The 18,554-nt window shown below is 50.5% G+C and overlaps 1 protein-coding gene across 4 annotated transcripts in view; it reads right to left on the bottom strand.

Annotated features, from left to right (window-relative positions):
* TSPOAP1 (TSPO associated protein 1) overlaps window positions 1-18,554 on the bottom strand; it is a 3,327,443-nt gene that overhangs the window by 287,612 nt on the left and 3,021,277 nt on the right. For all 4 annotated transcript variants that reach the window (XM_085649739.1, XM_085649737.1, XM_085649736.1 and 1 more), the window contains one exon: window positions 16,075-16,203. In XM_085649739.1, the coding sequence (XP_085505865.1) occupies window positions 16,075-16,203 (129 nt within the window). The remainder of the gene's footprint in view (window positions 1-16,074; window positions 16,204-18,554) is intronic.

Below are 18,554 nucleotides of genomic sequence, written 5' to 3' on the forward strand. Positions count from 1 at the left end.
TTTACGCCAACTTCATCCGATCTGTGACGTTTACAACATCGTTCAAAGAACCTGTAACCTGGCGTTCTTGGACATCCAGTACTCCTTGGATGGGGCGTGTCTGTAATCTGTAATGAGGGATCAATGCAATGCATGATGACGCCATTTTCAGAAAGGACTTCAATATTCTTACAGAAACGGGTCTTTTTGATCTGATAAGGGTTACTAGTCGGAGAATTTTTTTTTTTTTTTTTTGAAGACGGTCTTGGGAGAGAAGTGCCCTTGCTGACACTGTGTCTAAAGTTGCTCCCAGAAAATCCGTGCGATGAGAAGGCAGTAGATGGGACTTTGTGGTATTTATGGAGAGCCCTAAGGCGCGAAAACACCTCCTGTCAAAGATGTGTGTGTTGTAGAAGTTGAACTTTCGATTGTGATTTTAGGAGATAGTCGTCCAGAAATGGAAAGATCTGAACACCCTGGAACGTAGGACGCTACCACAGGGGCTAGCACCCTTGTAAACCCTCGAGGGGCCGAGCGCAGTCCGAATGGTAAACTTTGAACTGGAAAATCCCCTCGACCCACTCGAAAACGAAGAAATTTCCGATGTTGTCGTAGTATGGAGATATGTAAATATGCATCTTGGAGGTCGATTGTTTCCATGAAATCTCCTTGTGAAAATAATCGCAAGATCTCTACATGCGTTCGCCTACGAAAAGATTGTTTCTTTAGATACCTGCTGAGAGCCCTCAGATCTAGAATGGGCTTCCATTCCCCCTTCCTTTTGGTGATAAGGAAGAATCGGGAATAAATCCTTTCCCTCTTTTGAAATCTTGGTACTACTCCTATGGCTCCCTTGTGTTATCGAAATTGAACTTGTTGTAACAGTTCTTTGATATGAGCCGGTGGCAGTCCGGTAGGTGGTGTGGGTGGAGGGAATTCGATGAACTCCAAAGTGTGACCTCTTGCTATAATTTCCAAAACCCAACGGTTCCTTGTATGGAGGACCATTGAAAATAGTACCGATAGATTCGATCTCCAATTTTCTGGGACTGATGGAAGTCATGTCTCTTAGGAGTGTAACCCTTGTAAGAGGATTTTCCTCTGTAAGTCTTGGAAGACTGCTGTCGAGAAGTTTGCTGTTGGTTAGAGGAATATCGGTTTGAACCCTGGTTATAAGGTCGATATTGATTGATTCCTCTTCGAAAATAGAGGAGGTGCCGCGTCCGCGTGCACCCCGAAAGGGTTGTTATCAAAATTGCAATGTGCCCAGAGAGCGAGCAGTATCTGTATCTTTCTTTATCGATTGGAGAGCTTCATCCACCTGATCTCCGAATAAAACCTCTTCTTCGTCATATGCCATGGTCTTTGACGGTTCCGGCAGTTGCTCAACTAGTGTTGACATATCCGCCCATACTTGACGGTCCTAACGACCCAGGATGGCCAAAGCATTAGCCGCTCTCACCATGGTGGAAGCCATCAAAGAGAATTTTCACCCTATGGCATCCAAACGACATCCACCACGATCAGGTGGTGCAGTGATCGTAGATGCAGGGTTTCTAGCCCGGCGTTGCTCTGCCTGTGTGACTACAGAATCTGGCTTCGCTTGACCAGTGAGGCACGCTGGTGCTCCTAATGGTGATTTGTACCTTTTTCTCCAATCTAGGCACCCGTGCTGGAAGACTATGAGGCCTCCATAATCTTTTTGCCTTCCTCCCCAATAAATTCGATTATAGGGATTGTATGTGTTTGTTTAACAGGCTGATCTTTGAAATCGTACAGGAAATAATCCTTCGTTAATTTGAACGTTAGTGCTGTCCTATCCCTTAACTGGTGGAACTTGCATATCAACAGGTGGTGAGTCACCAGGTAGCACCGGAGAGGGAGATGGTGTTTGGGCATGATAGTTATCCCACTCCGCCATACCATCATCATCATCATCAGCATCGCCAGCATCATCGAGAATCTCACCATCCTCCCTGTCCTGAGGAATTTCTTCTTCAGTATCATGAGGAGGTACTGTCCGAGTTGAAGAATGTCTCAGCGGTACTGTAGGTATTACCACAGAAAGTATTGGAGCCGGTACCGGTTCCGATATAGTTGTTGGCACCACTGGAGTAAGCGGAACCACAGACACTTGTGGTGATAAAGGAAAAAACCGCCGATTATAGTTGTCACAACCGATTCAGCTAAACCTTCTTCTGAATCTTGATCTGAGTCAGTGGTAAAACAATGGTTAAGGAAGGCGGGAATCCTCCACCGATGTAACTTCACCCGACCTTTCTTGTCAAGTACTCGGTGGTAATGGTAATAAAGGAACAGCAGCAAAGGACGAAGTAGTCGCTGTATATGTCGAAGAGATTTGGATTTTTAATGACCTCTGTGCAGAAGTCGTCTTTTTTAAACCCTTATTTTTTCCGATGAGACTGCAGTCGACGGGCTCTGAGGCATAGAAGGCTATTGAAGAGATCTTTGTAGACGGAATCGTCTACGGAACCATCGTCGACGGAAACCACCATCGAAAGATTCATTGCCGATGGAACCATCGTCGACGGAACCACCGTAGACGGAACCACCGTAGACGGAACCACCGTAGACGGAGCCACCGTAGACGGAGCCACCGTAGACGGAGCCACCGTAGACGGAATCACCGTAGACGGAGCCACCGTAGACGGAATCATCGTAGACGGAGCCACCGTCGACGGAATCATCGTCGACGGAATTATCGTCGACGGAGCCATCGTCGACGGAGCCATCGTCGACGGAGCCATCGTCGACGGAGCCACCGTCGACGGAGCCACCGTCGACGGAGCCACCGTCGACGGAGCCATCGTCGACGGAGCCATCGTCGACGGAGCCACCGTCGACGGAGCCACCGTCGACGGAGCCACCGTCGACGGAGCCATCGTCGACGGAGCCATCGTCGACGGAGCCACCGTCGACGGAGCCACCGTCGACGGAGCCACCGTCGACGGAGCCACCGTAGACGGAGCCACCGTAGACGGAGCCATCGTAGACGGAGCCATCGTCGACGGAGCCATCGCCGACGGAGCCACCATAGACGGTGCCACCGTAGACGGAGCCACCGTAGACGGAGCCATCGTAGACGGAGCCATCGTAGACGGAGCCATCGTAGACGGAGCCATCGTAGACGATGAAGCCATCTTTGAAAGAACTGGAAAGTTGAAAACCTCACTAGCCTGAGAACTATGTCTCGTGGGCGACACAGCAGTATTCAAAGAAGAAGAAGTGGCAGATGTCATAGTCAGAGACATTTTCTTCTTTTAAGGAAGGAGTAGGTAACTCCTGTACACTACTGCGTTTTGAGGCTGTGTGGGAACGGCCAGAAGTAAAGTTTTCTACCTCAGAAAATTACTTCATATTTATCCTTAAGTCTCTGGAGCCACAACAAGAGACGGCCTTCCCTGTCTTTCAGAGTTTTTGTAGAAAAAATTCTACAGAATTTATATTCACCCACTTCATGGTAGGGTAAAGACAGTAAATACACTTACTGTGTGGATCTTCTGAGAATAACGTAGCTTTCCACAAAAGAACAAGGTCTAAACAAAGACTTCTTACTTGAAGTCATCCTGAAGAGAAAAAACTGAGCAGAGCTCAGGGAGACTCCCTTTCACACGACGTGCGGTAGAAAATCTGAGGTGAGGAGCTCTGAGGAGAAGGTTCTAGAGAGGAGCTGGCGCCTGATTGGCCGGAGTTCGGACTAACATAATGACAGAGATAGACTACGAATGTCTTTTTTCTCTTTCCATGTATCTCTATGGAAATTTCATATAGGGACATTCTTGATGTTATTACTTACTTATATCTCTGTTTTATATGATTACTTATGTATATATATATATTATGGCTGTATATATTGCTATATTATTTACCGTGGGACTCCCACTCCGACGACGGGGAATATTCAAGCATGTGAATCTATGAAAGACACCCCAATACTGGAGAAATACAGCAATGAGAAATATAAAGGAACATTTCAAAATGACTGATAACGCATTGTACAGTAGGTTGACGTAACCAAGATACCCTTAAAAAAGCAGGGGTGCGCGCGCGAGCACAGTTAAAAAATAGCGGCAAAAGTGAAAGCAGGGGTGCGCGCGCCTCGGGCGCTGGCAGCTGTGCACGGCCAGCAAAAGCCGGTGGTAGCACTTACTAATGTCTCGCCTGAGACAGCGTGTGACTTGGGGTATTACTCTCTCCCGACCTGCGCTTGCTGGCGTAGAAAAAGAAGGAACTGACGTCAGCGTGCGAGGGTGGCGTTTAAGTAGCTGCCGCGACGTCATCTCGGTGACCACAACGGCGGATGGCGAGCCGCACAACGCCTCCTTCCGACGCGCAGGGGTACTGCTGACGAAAACTTTCTGGATCCAGTCTGACGCCTGGGGGTAATTCTAAGGTAAGGAATCTATCTCTATGTGTTTCTTTCAGATCCGTGCGATATCTAGAATGGCTTTGATGAAAGGTAGTGACTGTGAAGGAGCCTGGTGTGACTTTTGCACGTTGATAATAAACCCCAATGATATTAGGAGGCTTGTTGTTGTCTGGAGGAGGTTGACTAATGCCTGGGGTGAGCCCGTCTTCAACAGCTAGTTTTCAAGGTAGAGGAAGACTGATACACCCAATTTTCAAAGGTGTGCTGCGACAACCACCATCACTTTTGTGAACACTCAAGAGACACTTGTGAGGCCAGAAGGGAGCGCTATGAACTGAGAATGCTCCTGGCCTTTTCTGAGCCGCAGGTATCACCTGAAGTGAGCAGAAAGGAGATCTGGAAATAAGGGTCCTGAAGGCCTAACGCCATCATCCAATCCTGGGTGGTCTACAGCAGATAGGACCTGAGCTAGACCTAAGGATCTTAAATTTGTCCTTCCGGGGGAAGGCATTGAAAGGGCAGAGATCTAAAATAGGACAAAGCCCTCCATCCATCTTTAGCACCAGGAAGTAGCAGAGGTAACACCCAGTTCCTACTTCTGGTGTCAGAACCCTTTCAATGGCCCATTTGTCCAAAAAAGCCTGCACTTCCTGCTACAAAAACGACAGGTGGTCCTCCGTCAGCCACTCTGATGGTGGTGGAAGGTTCATTGCGGTTTCTCAAAGTACAACTTGAGGTCCCATTTGTCGGAGTTGATGGTTTGCCAACCATGGAAGAAATATTGAATCCTGCCTCTGACAGGGTGGTTGTGTGTCAGAAAGGACACACTAAAGTGGTTTGGCGGCTGCAGTTGCCAGAGGGGCAGGCGACTGAGTTGTATGTTGTCCCTGATGCCCTGGGAGTTGCCTTTGTAAGCCACGACCTTGACCAAGAAATGGCTGAAAGGCCTGATGAGCTTGCAGAAGGGCCTTACGTTAGTGAAACTGAAAACCCCTGCTTTAGCCTTAGAGGGTTACAAAATGAATGGAGGAATTATATTGTGGGCACTGGTAGACCTATGGAACTGTGGCCCTGTTTGCCTTAAAATGTTCTAGGGTTGTATCCACTTTGCGGCCAAAAAGATGAAAGCCATCAAATGGCACATTGATTAAGGATGCCTGGACATCTCCAGAGAAGCCTGCCGACCCCATCTTAACCGTGGTGCAAAAGTGCCACATTCATATTCATTGCCAGATCTAAGCAGCCAGCCATGAATAAACTGGAGCAAAACCTAATTCAGCTATGTCGCTACTCTTCTGGAAAACTTGTGTCAGGAAAGCCCTAAGGTTGTCTGGAACTGCCAGTTAAACCATATCCCAGAGGGCATTAGAATAGCAGCCTAGAAGACAGCTTGTGTTTACAGACTACAGAGGAGGGCTGGTGGATTAGAAGATGTGCTGAGCAACCTGCTAACTGACTGGCGGCCCCAAACATTGTTTCACCCAGGTGCCCAACCCAAGAAGTTATCCATTAAGGCTTTGCTGAATGACAATAAAGGTTCTGTAGGTGCTTGACCAGGCTGGATTACCTCTGTCAGAGCATTAGTTTTCACCTCCTTAGGAGGGAGTTGTAGATCTAGTACTTCTGCCACTATAACATTGTGAAGGAGGCATAACAACAATGAAGGAGGCGCTTTTTTTCAATGGCAGGACTGTGAGGCGAAACAAGGCCAGTGCTTGTAAAAGTATTCAGGTCACTGGTATCTTGTACTTATTCATACCAATTTTCCTCCTCATATTGAGCAATAAAACCATTCCCCTCATTAAATTGTCATTATACGAGTCAGTACCAAAAGGTTTGTGCAAAGTCTGGGCCCTGGGCCCATGTGCACAAAGTATCAGAATCAGAAGGGTTGCTGATTGTGAGAAGTTGGCCTGGTGTATGATGTCACTAGTTCTAGTGTACACCTTATATCAGTCCAAACAACCCTTATGGTGATTGGTTGTAAAGTCAACCTTATAGACCAGCTATCCTAGTGGTAGCATGGACAAGAGCAGTCTTAGGCTAAACTCTGAATGGCATGTGAAGCCAGCTGTGATACCATATATAATCCCTTGAATACCAAATGAAAGGACACCACAACAGATATATATATAAAATAAAGTGTATTTATTCTAGTCAAACCCTCTGCACTCTTTATGAGATTAGAGGTAAGTACAACACAGTCTTATTTAAGCATACATTAAGTCACACAGGTAAGTAATACAGTTAGGCCCTAGGGGCCACGCAAACCATATACTAAGTAAGTGGTATAAGGACCACTGTCACGGAAATAGAATAGGCCTAGGCCTAGGGAATCGCTGGGGCTACACTACACTAGCAACAGTTAGGAAGTGGGAGGCCCACGGGATTCAGGTGCAGAGTGGAAACACTCACGCGTAATGCGTATAATCGATAGAAATAGTACAGTTTAGGAATAAACAGTTTAAGGACACTTCTGAAGCAGCTAGAGAGTCGAGACTCGGAAACTAGACCCTAGGATAGTCACTACCCTTGTGAGCACCGAAGTACCCAAGTTACCTAACCCACGGGCTGCGGGTGCATAGGTGTGAACTTGCGTCAGGTTTCGTCGTGGACTTCTATGGATGCCTGAAGGAAAGTTGCTGACAGGCAGTCAGTGAAGAGTGTCCGGTGGATCCCAAGGCCGGGATCAAGAAGAAAGGAGTCCTGCAAGCAGAAGGGACAGAGTCAAGGTCACTAGCCAGTGACCACGTGGAACCAGGAAGGAACCAGGCGATGTCGTGAAGATTGCAGGTGAAGGTGAAGCTTGTCGTTGCAGCCACGAGGACCAGGGAACGTCGAGGACGACCAGGACCAGGAGGCGAGCTGTCCCACGAAGGCTCTTGCTGTCGGCGGCGTCGAAGTTGGACTAGGACTCACCAAGCCTTGGCAAGCGGAACCCACGAAGAACGGAGGACTTGCTTCTGGTGCAGACCAGGAAGGTCTGGGGTGCTTCTCTTTTGCAAGGAAGCGGGAGCCAGTCTGGAGGAGCCAAACTAGCGGTGAAGATTTCAGGATGCGTCGTCACAAAGGCCACTAGCCAGCGGGCAAGCAACCGGACAGATGCGGCAAGCAGGAAAATGCAGAAGGGCCCCACGCAGGACTCGTGGAGTGTGGGGGGCTGATCTTTGGTGCAGATGGTGCTTGGGGTTGGGGCTTCTCAATCCCCGGTGCACAACTTCGAGGGTGCCTCAGAAGCTGTGCTTGAAGATACTAGCCACTTTTCCCAGGTAGCCGGTCCCACGTCTCTCGTCGCCTCCACGGATCTCAGCTCGGCTGTGGATGTGGATCAGGGTCGGAGAAGTCTGGAAGTCAAGGCTCTGGTCGGGCTCTGCAGTCGGTCCCTCGTAGAACTTTAGCAAAGCAAAGGGTAGTCTCTTGATGGTGCCTGTTTGCACAGGGTAGCCACTCCTTGGCCACAAGGGAGATTCTTCAGTCTTCTTCTTTCGTCGAATGTCGAAGGTCCAGAGTTTCTGTTCAAGTTGCAGGTTCAGGATAATCTAATCTCCTGGGGCCCAGCTACCACTCTTATCCAAATCTGGGGGGCTGGGTTACCTGCTAGGTCACGCCTTATGGGTGGGACCTGGGAGGGGGGTGGTTACACCCCCTTCCCTTTGTCCAGTTTCGCGCCAGGACTGGGGCTGGAGTGCCCCAGCACCGGTTTGAACTGGACTATGCACGGGACACCTTGTGTGCCCCAGGCATGTCTCATTCTATTCATCTCTCCCTGCCCCAATACACTAAGGCCTGTCTGGGGTGGTGCTCGCACCTCCCAAGGCAGGAAACCTATTGTCCAAGCCTCCCTTGCCGGGATCACTCCCAGCAGCAGGAGGTCAGACTCGTGTCTGTGGCAGCAGCATCCATTTTGTGATGCTGGGGCTCTGGTTAACTTTAACCGGGTAAGTAGGTTACAACATGTCTTCTCCCTCTAGAAGGGAGGGATAATATCCTCATCCCCAGAAATGGGATGGGGGTATTATTCCAAAGTGTTAGACACCTTACACAACATGTTTTGATAAAGCCAAACCATAGTTACCATAACCGTTTAAGATTATAAGGCACTTTAAGAGTATATGGTAGGCTATATCATAGAACAGCTATAAGGACATGGTTCCGAAAGCTGCAGACAGGCTCAGCTCATGCTAGAGCACCATCTCACATGTTACCAAGCACTCTGCCTCCAGGATTGTTAAGGCCTGCCATAGGAGTGGCTGATAGGTACACATGTGTCTATATGTAAGTTAGGTATAGGAATACTACACCTAAACAAGGGGTGATTACACGACCTTGCCCCAGCTGAGTGATCAGCCAGTTGTGTCAAAATGGAAGGCCAGGCCAGGGGTGGCATAATACATGCTGCAGCCCCTGGTAGGCCTAGGGTACACCTATGCCCTGGGTACCTAGGGTACACTGTACAGGGGCCAATAAGGTGATCCTATCCAAATGGGTTATGCACCTAAAGTACATAGTATCAATTTAGAGAGAGAACAGCAGGGCTGTGGGTCTGATTAGCAGGCCCACAGCCACATCTAAGTCGAAAACCAGTAAAGCAAAAGCAAAAAGTGGGGGTGAACATAGAAAGCAGACCCTACTCTCCTACACTGATGACTGCCAGCATCAGGGGGATCAGGTTGTGGCGGATTCTGCCCAGAGTCGGAGACCACAATAGGCTGCGAATTCTCCTTCAGCATCAGTGGTGTTGACACCAGCGACGATGTAAAGGAAACCCATGCAACTTTTGGTGCCGGAACAGAGTTAATCGCCAGGGCAGAACCCAAAGAGGGCTTGAGGGGCACAGTCAGCACTAAGAGCAAACCCACAGGAGGAATTCCGATTGGAGGCCAATGCAGAACCTTGGGGCCCCAAGACACGGCAGAGAGAAACAGTAATGTGGCAACAATCTGCAGTATAGCCTCTCTATAGGCTTTCACTTAATGCAAAGTTGCAGATAGATCCAGAAACTCTGGGTGCATTGGCAATAGACTTCAGATTGGCTCTGATTGAGATTGGGAGCGAGACTGGGTGGCACATTGTTGCCCTCACACCTTCTCTGGAATTCATGAGAGAAAATTGGCTGATTCCTGCTGAGATTTTTTATGCTACTTCATCGACTTGTTGACGAATTCAACTGTGACAATGATCTGCAGTGGGAGAGACTTTGGATGCGGGAACAGGATGTTCTTATTGACTTCGACCAGCAACGAAGTGCAGTCTTCCAATGTTTGGCGACATGCAGCTTCGCCTCACGGACCTGTACAGCCTTCAGATTCATCTGAGTGCAGTTGAGGATCTGTCACAGACATCTATGTGTGACAGTTACTACACATCTTGAACCCTGTTGTCTTGTGAGTGATATTTTCCTTGTACACTGGTAAAAGTCTGCTGAAAAGGTTCTCTAAAAGACCAAGGAGTAGGTCAAGATCCGTGTCTGAAGGTCCAGAAAGAAAGGAACTGATTTCAGCACGTATACATGTACAACTGGTGCTTAGATGTGGCTCCGCTCATCACTTCTGGAGTGGAGCAACATTGGTGTGGAGCTACACGCCGTAAACTGCCAGCATGCAGGAGTACTGCTTTAAAGTTTCCTGATCCAGTTTGATATCTGGGGAATATTCAAAAGGTCTGGAATCTGCGGTTAGAAACATCCATCAGAACCAGGATGCAATGGAGTTAAATTTATACAGCAAGGTAAAATCACAATTAAGTGATTAAGAGACTTGTTTCTCTAATCAAAGTAATTGCTACAATCAGTGAGGCAGTTAAAATTGTTTTTGTAATGTAAATTTTGCTGTACTATGGCAAAAAAAACCTTGAATTTCACTTTTGCACTATAGTAATTAATGTCTGAATGTGTGTGTGCGCACTAGTGAACAAGTTACTTACCTTTGGTAACGATATATCTGTAAAAAACATTAGTTAGTTAGATTTCTCACCTTAGAATATCCCCAGGCGTCAGGCTGGAACCGGAAAGATTTTGTCAGCAATACCCTTGCGCCTCGATAGGCGTCCTCTGCGGCTCCGTGTCCGTCGTCGGCGTCGTGATCGCCGGGATGACGTCAGAGTACTTAGACACCGCCCTCGCGCGCTGACGTCAGTTCTTGTACATAGCTTTCCGTGCCAGGAACGCAGAGCCATGCAAGACACCGACACTAGTTCCAAAAAATTCTAGGGCCCTGAAAAGGGATGACCTCAACCCTAGATATCGGTTCGCAGAACGGGGAGGATGGGTGGGGCGGTGAGGAATCTAACTAACTAATGTTTCTTACAGATATATCGTTACCGAAGGTAAGTAACTTGTTCATCTGAAAGAAACACGTTAGTTAGATTCCTCACCTTAGAAAAGATACCCCAGCAATACCAACCCCGATGGTTGGTCTGCGAACCAAGATCACACCAGAAAGTCCTGGAGAACAGAACGGCCAAAGAAGCCGTCTCTCCGGACTTGGCTGTCCAGGAAATAATGTTTGGCAAATGTGTGAAGCGAGGCCCACGTTGCTGCCTGACAAATGTCCTGCAAGGGGACTCCCCGGCCCAGGCCAGTGGTCGCCGCTGTGGCCCGAGTGGAATGGGTCCTCAGCCCAACAGGTGGTTCCTTTTTAGCTAAGGAATAACAAGCCATGATACACAAAACGACCCACCGACAGATGGTCCGCTTGTGCACCGCCTGCCCCTTCTTAGGGCCCGCGTAGCCAACAAAGAGTTGGTCGTCCACCAGGAACTGTTTGGTGCGGTCCAGATAGAAGGACAGCGCCCGTTTTGGGTCCAGACGGTGGAGCCTCTCTTCCTCTTTCGAGGGATGCGGAGGCGGAAAGAAGGTGGGCAATGTAACCGACTGTCTGATGTGAAAGGCAGTTACCACCTTAGGAAGAAAGGAAGGACGAGTCCTGAGAACAACTTTGTCCGGATGGACAGAAAGGAAAGGAGGCTTAGAAGAGAGAGCCTCGAGCTCACTCACCCTTCTAGCAGAGGTGATGGCAACCAGGAAAGCAGTCTTAAGAGTTAGACGACGAAGGGGACAATTATGAAGTGGCTCAAAGGGAGCGCACGTCAAATAGGTCAATACTAGATTCAAATCCCACTGAGGCATTACGAAAGGGACAGGAGGAAACATGTGAGTAATGCCCTCAAAGAATCGAGAAATAACAGGGGATTTGAAAAGAGAAGGCTAATCAGGAAGCCGTAAGAAAGCAGAAATAGCTGAAAGATATCCCTTGAGGGTGCCCAGAGCAGAGCCCTGCTGGGCCAGGGAAAGAAGAAAGAGGAGAACCTCAGAAAGAGGGGCGGAAAGGGGATCCACAGCCTTTGCTGTGCACCATGCCACAAATTTGTTCCACCTGCAGGCGTATACCGATTCTGTGGAGGGACGCCTGGCTGCCAGAATAACATTACAGACTTCAGGATGCAAGTCAAATGGCATTAACTGCCGCCGCTCAATCTCCACACATGGAGGTGGAGGCTGGACAGGTTCGGGTGGAGGACCGTCCCCTGCTGCTGCAACAGAAGGTCCTCCTGAAGAGGCAGTCGCATCGGGGGATCGAGCGATAGACTGAGTAGCTCGGGATACCAGTACCTTCGTGCCCAATCCGGAGCCACCAAGATGACTTAGGCCCGGTCGCGCCTCATCTTCTTCAGCACTCTGGGCAGAAGTGGTATAGGCGGAAAGGCATACAACAGACCGCAACTCCACTCGCGACGAAAAGCGTCTCCGAGCGAGTGCCGCCTTTGGAAACTCCAACGCGCAGAACTGCTGACATTGCGTGTTCTCTTCGGTGGCGAATAGATCTAACCAAGGCTCTCCCCACTGCCGAAAGAGGCCTTGCGCCACGTCCGAGTTGAGATGCCATTCTTGATCCATCATGCACCGGCGGCTGAGTTCGTCTGCTCTGGCGTTCAGAGAGCCCGCCAGATGTTGAACCACCAGGGTGACGCCCTGATGTTCCAGGCATGTCCAGAGGCGCAGAGCCTCCTGACGAAGGGTCCACAACCCCACCCCGCCCTGTTTGTTGCAATACCACATGGCGGTGGTGTTGTCCGTGAACACCTGCACTACACTTCCCCAGACAGAGGGAAGGAATGTCTTCAGTGCAAGTCGGATCGCCCTCAGCTCCAGAAGGTTGATATGGAGCCGGGACTCCGCCGGAAACCAGAGGCCTCTGATCTCCGCCTCTCCCATGTGCCCCCCCATTCCAGGAGGGATGCATCCGTCACCACTACGTGCTCCAGTTGGGGTAGGGAGAGGGATCTGCCAATGACCCAATCGCGGTCCGTGAGCCACCACTGCAACTGTCTTGCAGTGCCCTCCGAGATCAAGACATGGTCAGACAGATTGCCTCAATGCTAGGCCCACTGAAACTTCAGGTCCCACTGCAGAGCCCGCATTCGCCATCTGGTGTGATGTACCAACAGGATGCAGGAGGCCATCAGACCCAGAAGCCGCAGCACCAACCTGACCGAAACCCGGGATAGAGGCCGAAAGATGGGAATCAGAGCCTGAATATCCCGGACCCGCTGTTCCGGAGGATAGACCCGGAACTGCGCCGAGTCCAGAACCGCTCCGATGAAGAGGAGCTTCTGGGAGGGACTCAGATGTGGCTTCGGCACATTGATGGAGAACCCCAGCAAATGCAAGAGGTCGCCGTAGTCTGGAGGTGGGAGACGACTGCCTGGGGCGAGCCCGCCTTCAACAACCAGTCGTCGAGATAGGGGAAGACTGGAACGCCTAATCTGCGTAGGTGAGCTGTAACCACCGCCATCACTTTCGTGAACACCCGAGGGGCACTGGTGAGGCCGAAGAGGAGCACGGTAAACTGAAAATGCTCGTGGACCACCGTGAACCGCAGGTAACGCCGGTGGGCCGGCAGGACGGGGATGTGGAAATAAGCGTCCTGCAAGTCCAACGCTACCATCTAATCTCCAGGGTCTAGGGCAGCCAGAACCTGAGCTAAGGTGAGCATCTTGAACCTCTCCTTCCGGAGGCAGGCGTTGACGGTTCTGAGGTCCAAGATAGGGCGTAGGCCCCCTTTGCCCTTCTTGGGAACCAGAAAGTAGTGGGAATAACAACCCGACTTACTTCTGGGGGAGGAACGCGCTCGATGGCCCCCTTGGCCAAGAGGGCTGTAACTTCCTCCTGTAGAAGTTTCAAGTGATCCCCCGACATGCGGAGGTACTGCGGTGGCATGGCTGGAGGGGTCGCCTTGAAGGGGAGGGAGTAGCCCCTTCGGACGATTTGCAGCACCCACCTGTCCGATGTGATGGTACGCCCGTGGAGCAGGTGATGGCGAACTCTGCCCCCCAATGGCGATGAATGGGCCTGAAAGCTAGCACTAGGAGGGCTTTGAGGCGGATGCTGCCGGGCTAGATGTGGACGGACCGGCTCGTTGTCCCCCTGTTCTGCCGTGGCGGATTCCAAGTCCGCGCTGAAGCTGGTTCTGCGGCCTGTGGCTAGACGGACGTGAGGGGGCGCCCCTTCCTAGGCCACGAAAGGGGCGAAAAGAAGAAGTCTGCGGGCGAGGGGCCGAGAGGCCCAAGGACTTAGCCGTAGCCCTGGAGTCCTTAAAGCGCTCCAGCACACTGTACGCTTTGTCGCCAAAAAGGCGACTGCCATCGAAGGGCATGTCCATGAGGGTGCTCTGAACATCCCCGGAAAAGTTCATGGATCTCAGCCAGGCGTGGCGACGAATCGCCACCGTGGTCACCATTGCCCTGCCTAGCGAGTCCGTTGTGTCTAGTCCACATCGGATTGCATGCCGTGCCGCATCCCGCCCCTCGGCAAGAGCCTGGGCGAGCCATGTCCGGGCCTCCTCCGAACACTGGGGCAGCACGTCCTCCACCGTATCCCACAGGGAGTGGGAGTAACGGTCCAAAAATCACGCGGTGTTGATAGACCGCAACCCCAAACTAAGGGAGGAGAACAGTTTCTTCCCAAACTGTTCTAACGTTTTGGATTCCTGATACGGGGGAGCGGACGGGAAGGAGGTCTGGGAGGTAGAGGCCTGGATAACCAGGCTCTCGGAGGTGGGGTGCATGGACAAAAAAACGGGGTCACGTTCCGGTCCACAGGAGGGACTGTGGAGGGCTTGGACCAGGTGCCCTTCAGAACGTCAATCAGTGCCTCATTGAACTGCAGCAGAGGCTCCAGCCCAAGGGCTTCGGCCGCCTTGCGCAGCACCACAGAGAATGTAGCACCTTCCTCCGAAGCCACGGACGGAGGACAGATGAGGCTAGTGTCAGGGGAGGTATCAAGACCACTGGCATCCCCCAGTTCGTCTGCCCAGTCCTGAGATAACTGGCCCTGCCGAGCCAGAGGGTCCTCAGACCCCTCCCAGTCGTGTCCGTCATCCGAATCCTGGTACACAGGTGTAAGGATCAGAGCCGGGCGGAAGATGAACCTTTCAATCATCGGCGTCGGGCGGCGCCGCTCTGACGCCGGGCCCGGACCGGGACTAAACCGGAGAACGGCATCGTCCGAAGGCGGCCCGGGGGCAGCACCGTAGGGGTCGGCGCCGGCGGAGGGGTCGTAAGGTCAACCGGGATCCAGGCGTGGATCCCGCGGTGGCCTGCAGCGTCGGGACCGGAGTCGAGGACGGCGCCGGGGCCGGAGCCGCCGACATGCTGGACCTCCCAGTCGAGCCTGCGGGGCCCGAAGGCGCGCCGGCAGGCGTCGACGGTGGAGCCAGGCTCCTCATGGCCACGAGGAAGTCCCTGATCTCCGCCGGTGTCGCGTCAGACCCAGGGACCGGAGTGTATGGAGTCGGACGGGACTCCTGCGGCTCCGACGGAGCCGCACGGGTGGTGCCACCCGAGCCCTCAGCCGAGTCGCGCGACCGGCGAGGGGAGCCAGAAGAGCAATGTCGCCTCTTCGACTTCTTGCTGTGCTTCGACTTACCGGATCGAGAAGACTTTGACCCCGACGAGCGGTGATGACTGCGGCTATGCGACTGGTCCCTCGACCTCCACCTCGACCGGGACCTTGAGCGGCGCGGAGCCGGCTGCCGGAGCTCGTGCAGCTTGAGGGACCGCTCCCACCTAGCCTTCGAAGTCAAGGTCCGGCAGTCGGGGCACGACTCGGCCTCATGGTCGGCCCCAAGACAATAGAGGCACCGGCGGTGGAGATCCGTAACAGACATCAGTCGGTGACAGGAGTCCCAAGCTTTGAAGTCAGGTATCCTATCGGCACCAGAGTCGAGGTCGACTGAAAAAGGGAACCAAAAGAGTTCAAAAGTTTAGTCAAAAAGTGACTAAAGGGTATGCTCTTCTCGGATCGGCGCTTACTGGCGTGGAAAAAAGAAGAACTGACGTCAGCGCGTGAGGGCGGCGTCTAAGTACTCCAACGACGTCACCCTGGCAATCACGACGACGGACGCGGAGCCGCAGACGATGCCTAGCGACGCGCAAGGGTATTGCTGACAAAATCTTTCCGGATCCAGCCTGACGCCTGGGGATATTCTAAGGTGAGGAATCTAACTAACGTGTTTCTTTCAGATATATATATATCTTTATATACATATATACACACACACATACACACACGAATATATGTATACGCACACACATGCCACAAATACATAATTGATATTATTGCAGACTCTGTCTATACATATAAACAAACAACATTATTAAAACCCACTCTGCTTTGTACTACATTAATTAATAGGAAATTGTTTTACCTGTCGCTCTTTGTGTAGCCCTTGAGAGTCTAGATCTTTAGACATGATCACATTGGTTCCTTTTTCAGGGAGTGTGGATACTTCCAAAAAATTGGAAGGGACAAGTCCTCTATGTCCATTTAGCTCCCCCTGAAATAAGAAATTTGGATATACACAACTTAATAATGTTATAATAATCTTCTGACCAAGGAAACCTTGAAAAGGTAATCAGCAACAAAAAAGAAAAAGTTACTTACCAGCAGTAATGACATTTTTGGTGGATCCTCTACCTGTAGATTCTTCACCTGTCAAACGATCTTAAGTGTCAGACTGGATTTCGAAACTTCAAAGCTCTAACATCACTGATAGAGCGTGCTGGCTTCATATCGAAGGAAGTGGCGTCAGATGACGTCACCGACACGATACAGCGCCGATCCTAAGCTCGCTCCATCAGGAGAGTCGTGAGATTTTTCCTCACAGAAAATGAATGGATACTTTTACCTACAGATTCCTCACATGTAGATTACAGAGAAATACCCTGCCCTTAGAGAAGGGTTGATTGATGATTGGACCAGGAAATCCTGCAGAACAGCCCTTGCAAAGTGCACGTTCCTCAACACTTCAGATTAGACAGTAGTGTTTGGCAAAGGTGTGCATGGATGCCCACGTCACCACCTTGCAGATCTCTGTGATAGGCACTCTTTTGGCAAGGGCCCAAGTCATTGGTTTGGCCCTGCTAGAATGGGCCCTAAGTCAGTCTAGAGGGTCTTTCTTGGACAAGACGAACAAGTTAACTTCGGTAACGCTTTTTCTGGTGGATACAGTATCTACCTGTGGATTCCTCACCTTTTAAATGTTCCAATGCGCCAGCATTCGATTAAATATTTTCTGTACAGCTCTCCAACGAGGACGTCAATGCCAGGATTCCATAAGAGACTCCACGTGATGTCATTGGAGCCATTAGAAGCCCTTGTCGGAGTGCTGACGTCATTTTCAACCCATTTTTTGTGCCTTTGAGATGAATGGGTGAAACCAACAGTACCCATGCAAAAGCATCTGTCGGATCTCAAATATATATATATATATACCGGAAGGACACCATGGGGTACTTCAAACAGGGGATTTATTTCAAAGAGCATGGGCATGACGCGTTTCGGACATTGACTTTCTCAAATGCCCGCTCCTCCCCCGATCAACCACAGTTCCGTTTAAATTTAAATTGGTGGCTCTCCTGATAGGCCAGTTAAAAGTCACACACAGACCTGCAATCCCAGTAGTAAACTGCAAGTCCCAGCATGCTCTCTCACCGCATGCTAGGCAAGTGACTTCAGCCGGCAATATATATTACCTACTGGCGGTCGCCAGTAGGTAGTTATAGTTAGGACCAAGTTTCCATAGGAAGAACATTTTTTGTTTTGCTTATAACTTTGGCGTCGTTTGATGAATCTTCATGAAATTTTCCAAACTAATTCTTTGTTCATATCTGCTTCTATGTGGGAAGTTTGGGGGTGATTCCTCAAGGGGGGGCCGAGAAAAAAGGGGGGGGTCCCAAAACGTGTTTTCTCCATGTTAATTTCCATAGGAAACTTTAGACAAGGCTACAGGTCGAACGGGTGAACGGAATTACCCCAAATTTGGCAAGGAGAAGGGTCTTAGTCTAGAAAGCACGCTTTTGTTTATTTGGTGTAAATCTGTTCAGTAGTTTTGGAGATATATCGAAATTTACAGACATCGACATTTGGGAATTCTGCCATCTGATTGGCTGAGGCGTTACGCGAACGAGCTTGCTGCTTATTGGCTGTGAGCGGTTGCAACTAGGAAGTGTTGGCCGCCATTTTGTGATTCCGTTTAAACGAGTCAGGGGGAAAAAGGGCAAAAAAAGTAGGAAAGGGGAGGGTAGGAGCACTGTCGTCTGTGGGGTGTTTAGGGTATGCTATACAGGGAGTGTGAAGTGAAGTATTTAGTCCTACCAGTGCGAAAGTGCTGTTTTGCCGAGAGTGAGAGGGTGCTGAGGTGAGGTGCTGTACACTCGGGGAAGAAAGCGTGCGCCTAAACCGTGAGCTGAGTGCTGTAAACGGATGTGCTGAAGTATTTATCCCTACCGGTGTGAAAGTGCTGTTTTGCGCAGAGTGAGATGGTGCTGAGGTGAGGTGCCGGTACACTCGGGGATGAAAGCGTGCGCCTAAACCGTGAGCTGAGTGCTGTAAACTGATGTGGTCTGGGCGCTGTAGCATACTGGCCGCTGTAGGATAGCTGTGCAGGTGGTGTTGGTATGTGTTTACAGTATAGCGGGAGTGGGAAGCAAACTACTTACTGGTACTGGTCTGAAGACTCGGGGATGAAACCGTGACCGTAAGCCGTGAGCTGATTGCTGTAAAGTGATGTGTGTGGGCGTTGTAGGATACTGGCCGCTTTAGCATATCTGTGTAAGTAGTGTTAGTATGCGTTTATATGATATAGGGTGTGGGAAGCGAACTACTCACCTCTACTTTCTGAAGACT

The sequence above is a fragment of the Triturus cristatus genome, chromosome 3_2 (assembly GCF_964204655.1).
Source record: "Triturus cristatus chromosome 3_2, aTriCri1.1, whole genome shotgun sequence".
Taxonomy (NCBI): domain Eukaryota; kingdom Metazoa; phylum Chordata; class Amphibia; order Caudata; family Salamandridae; genus Triturus; species Triturus cristatus.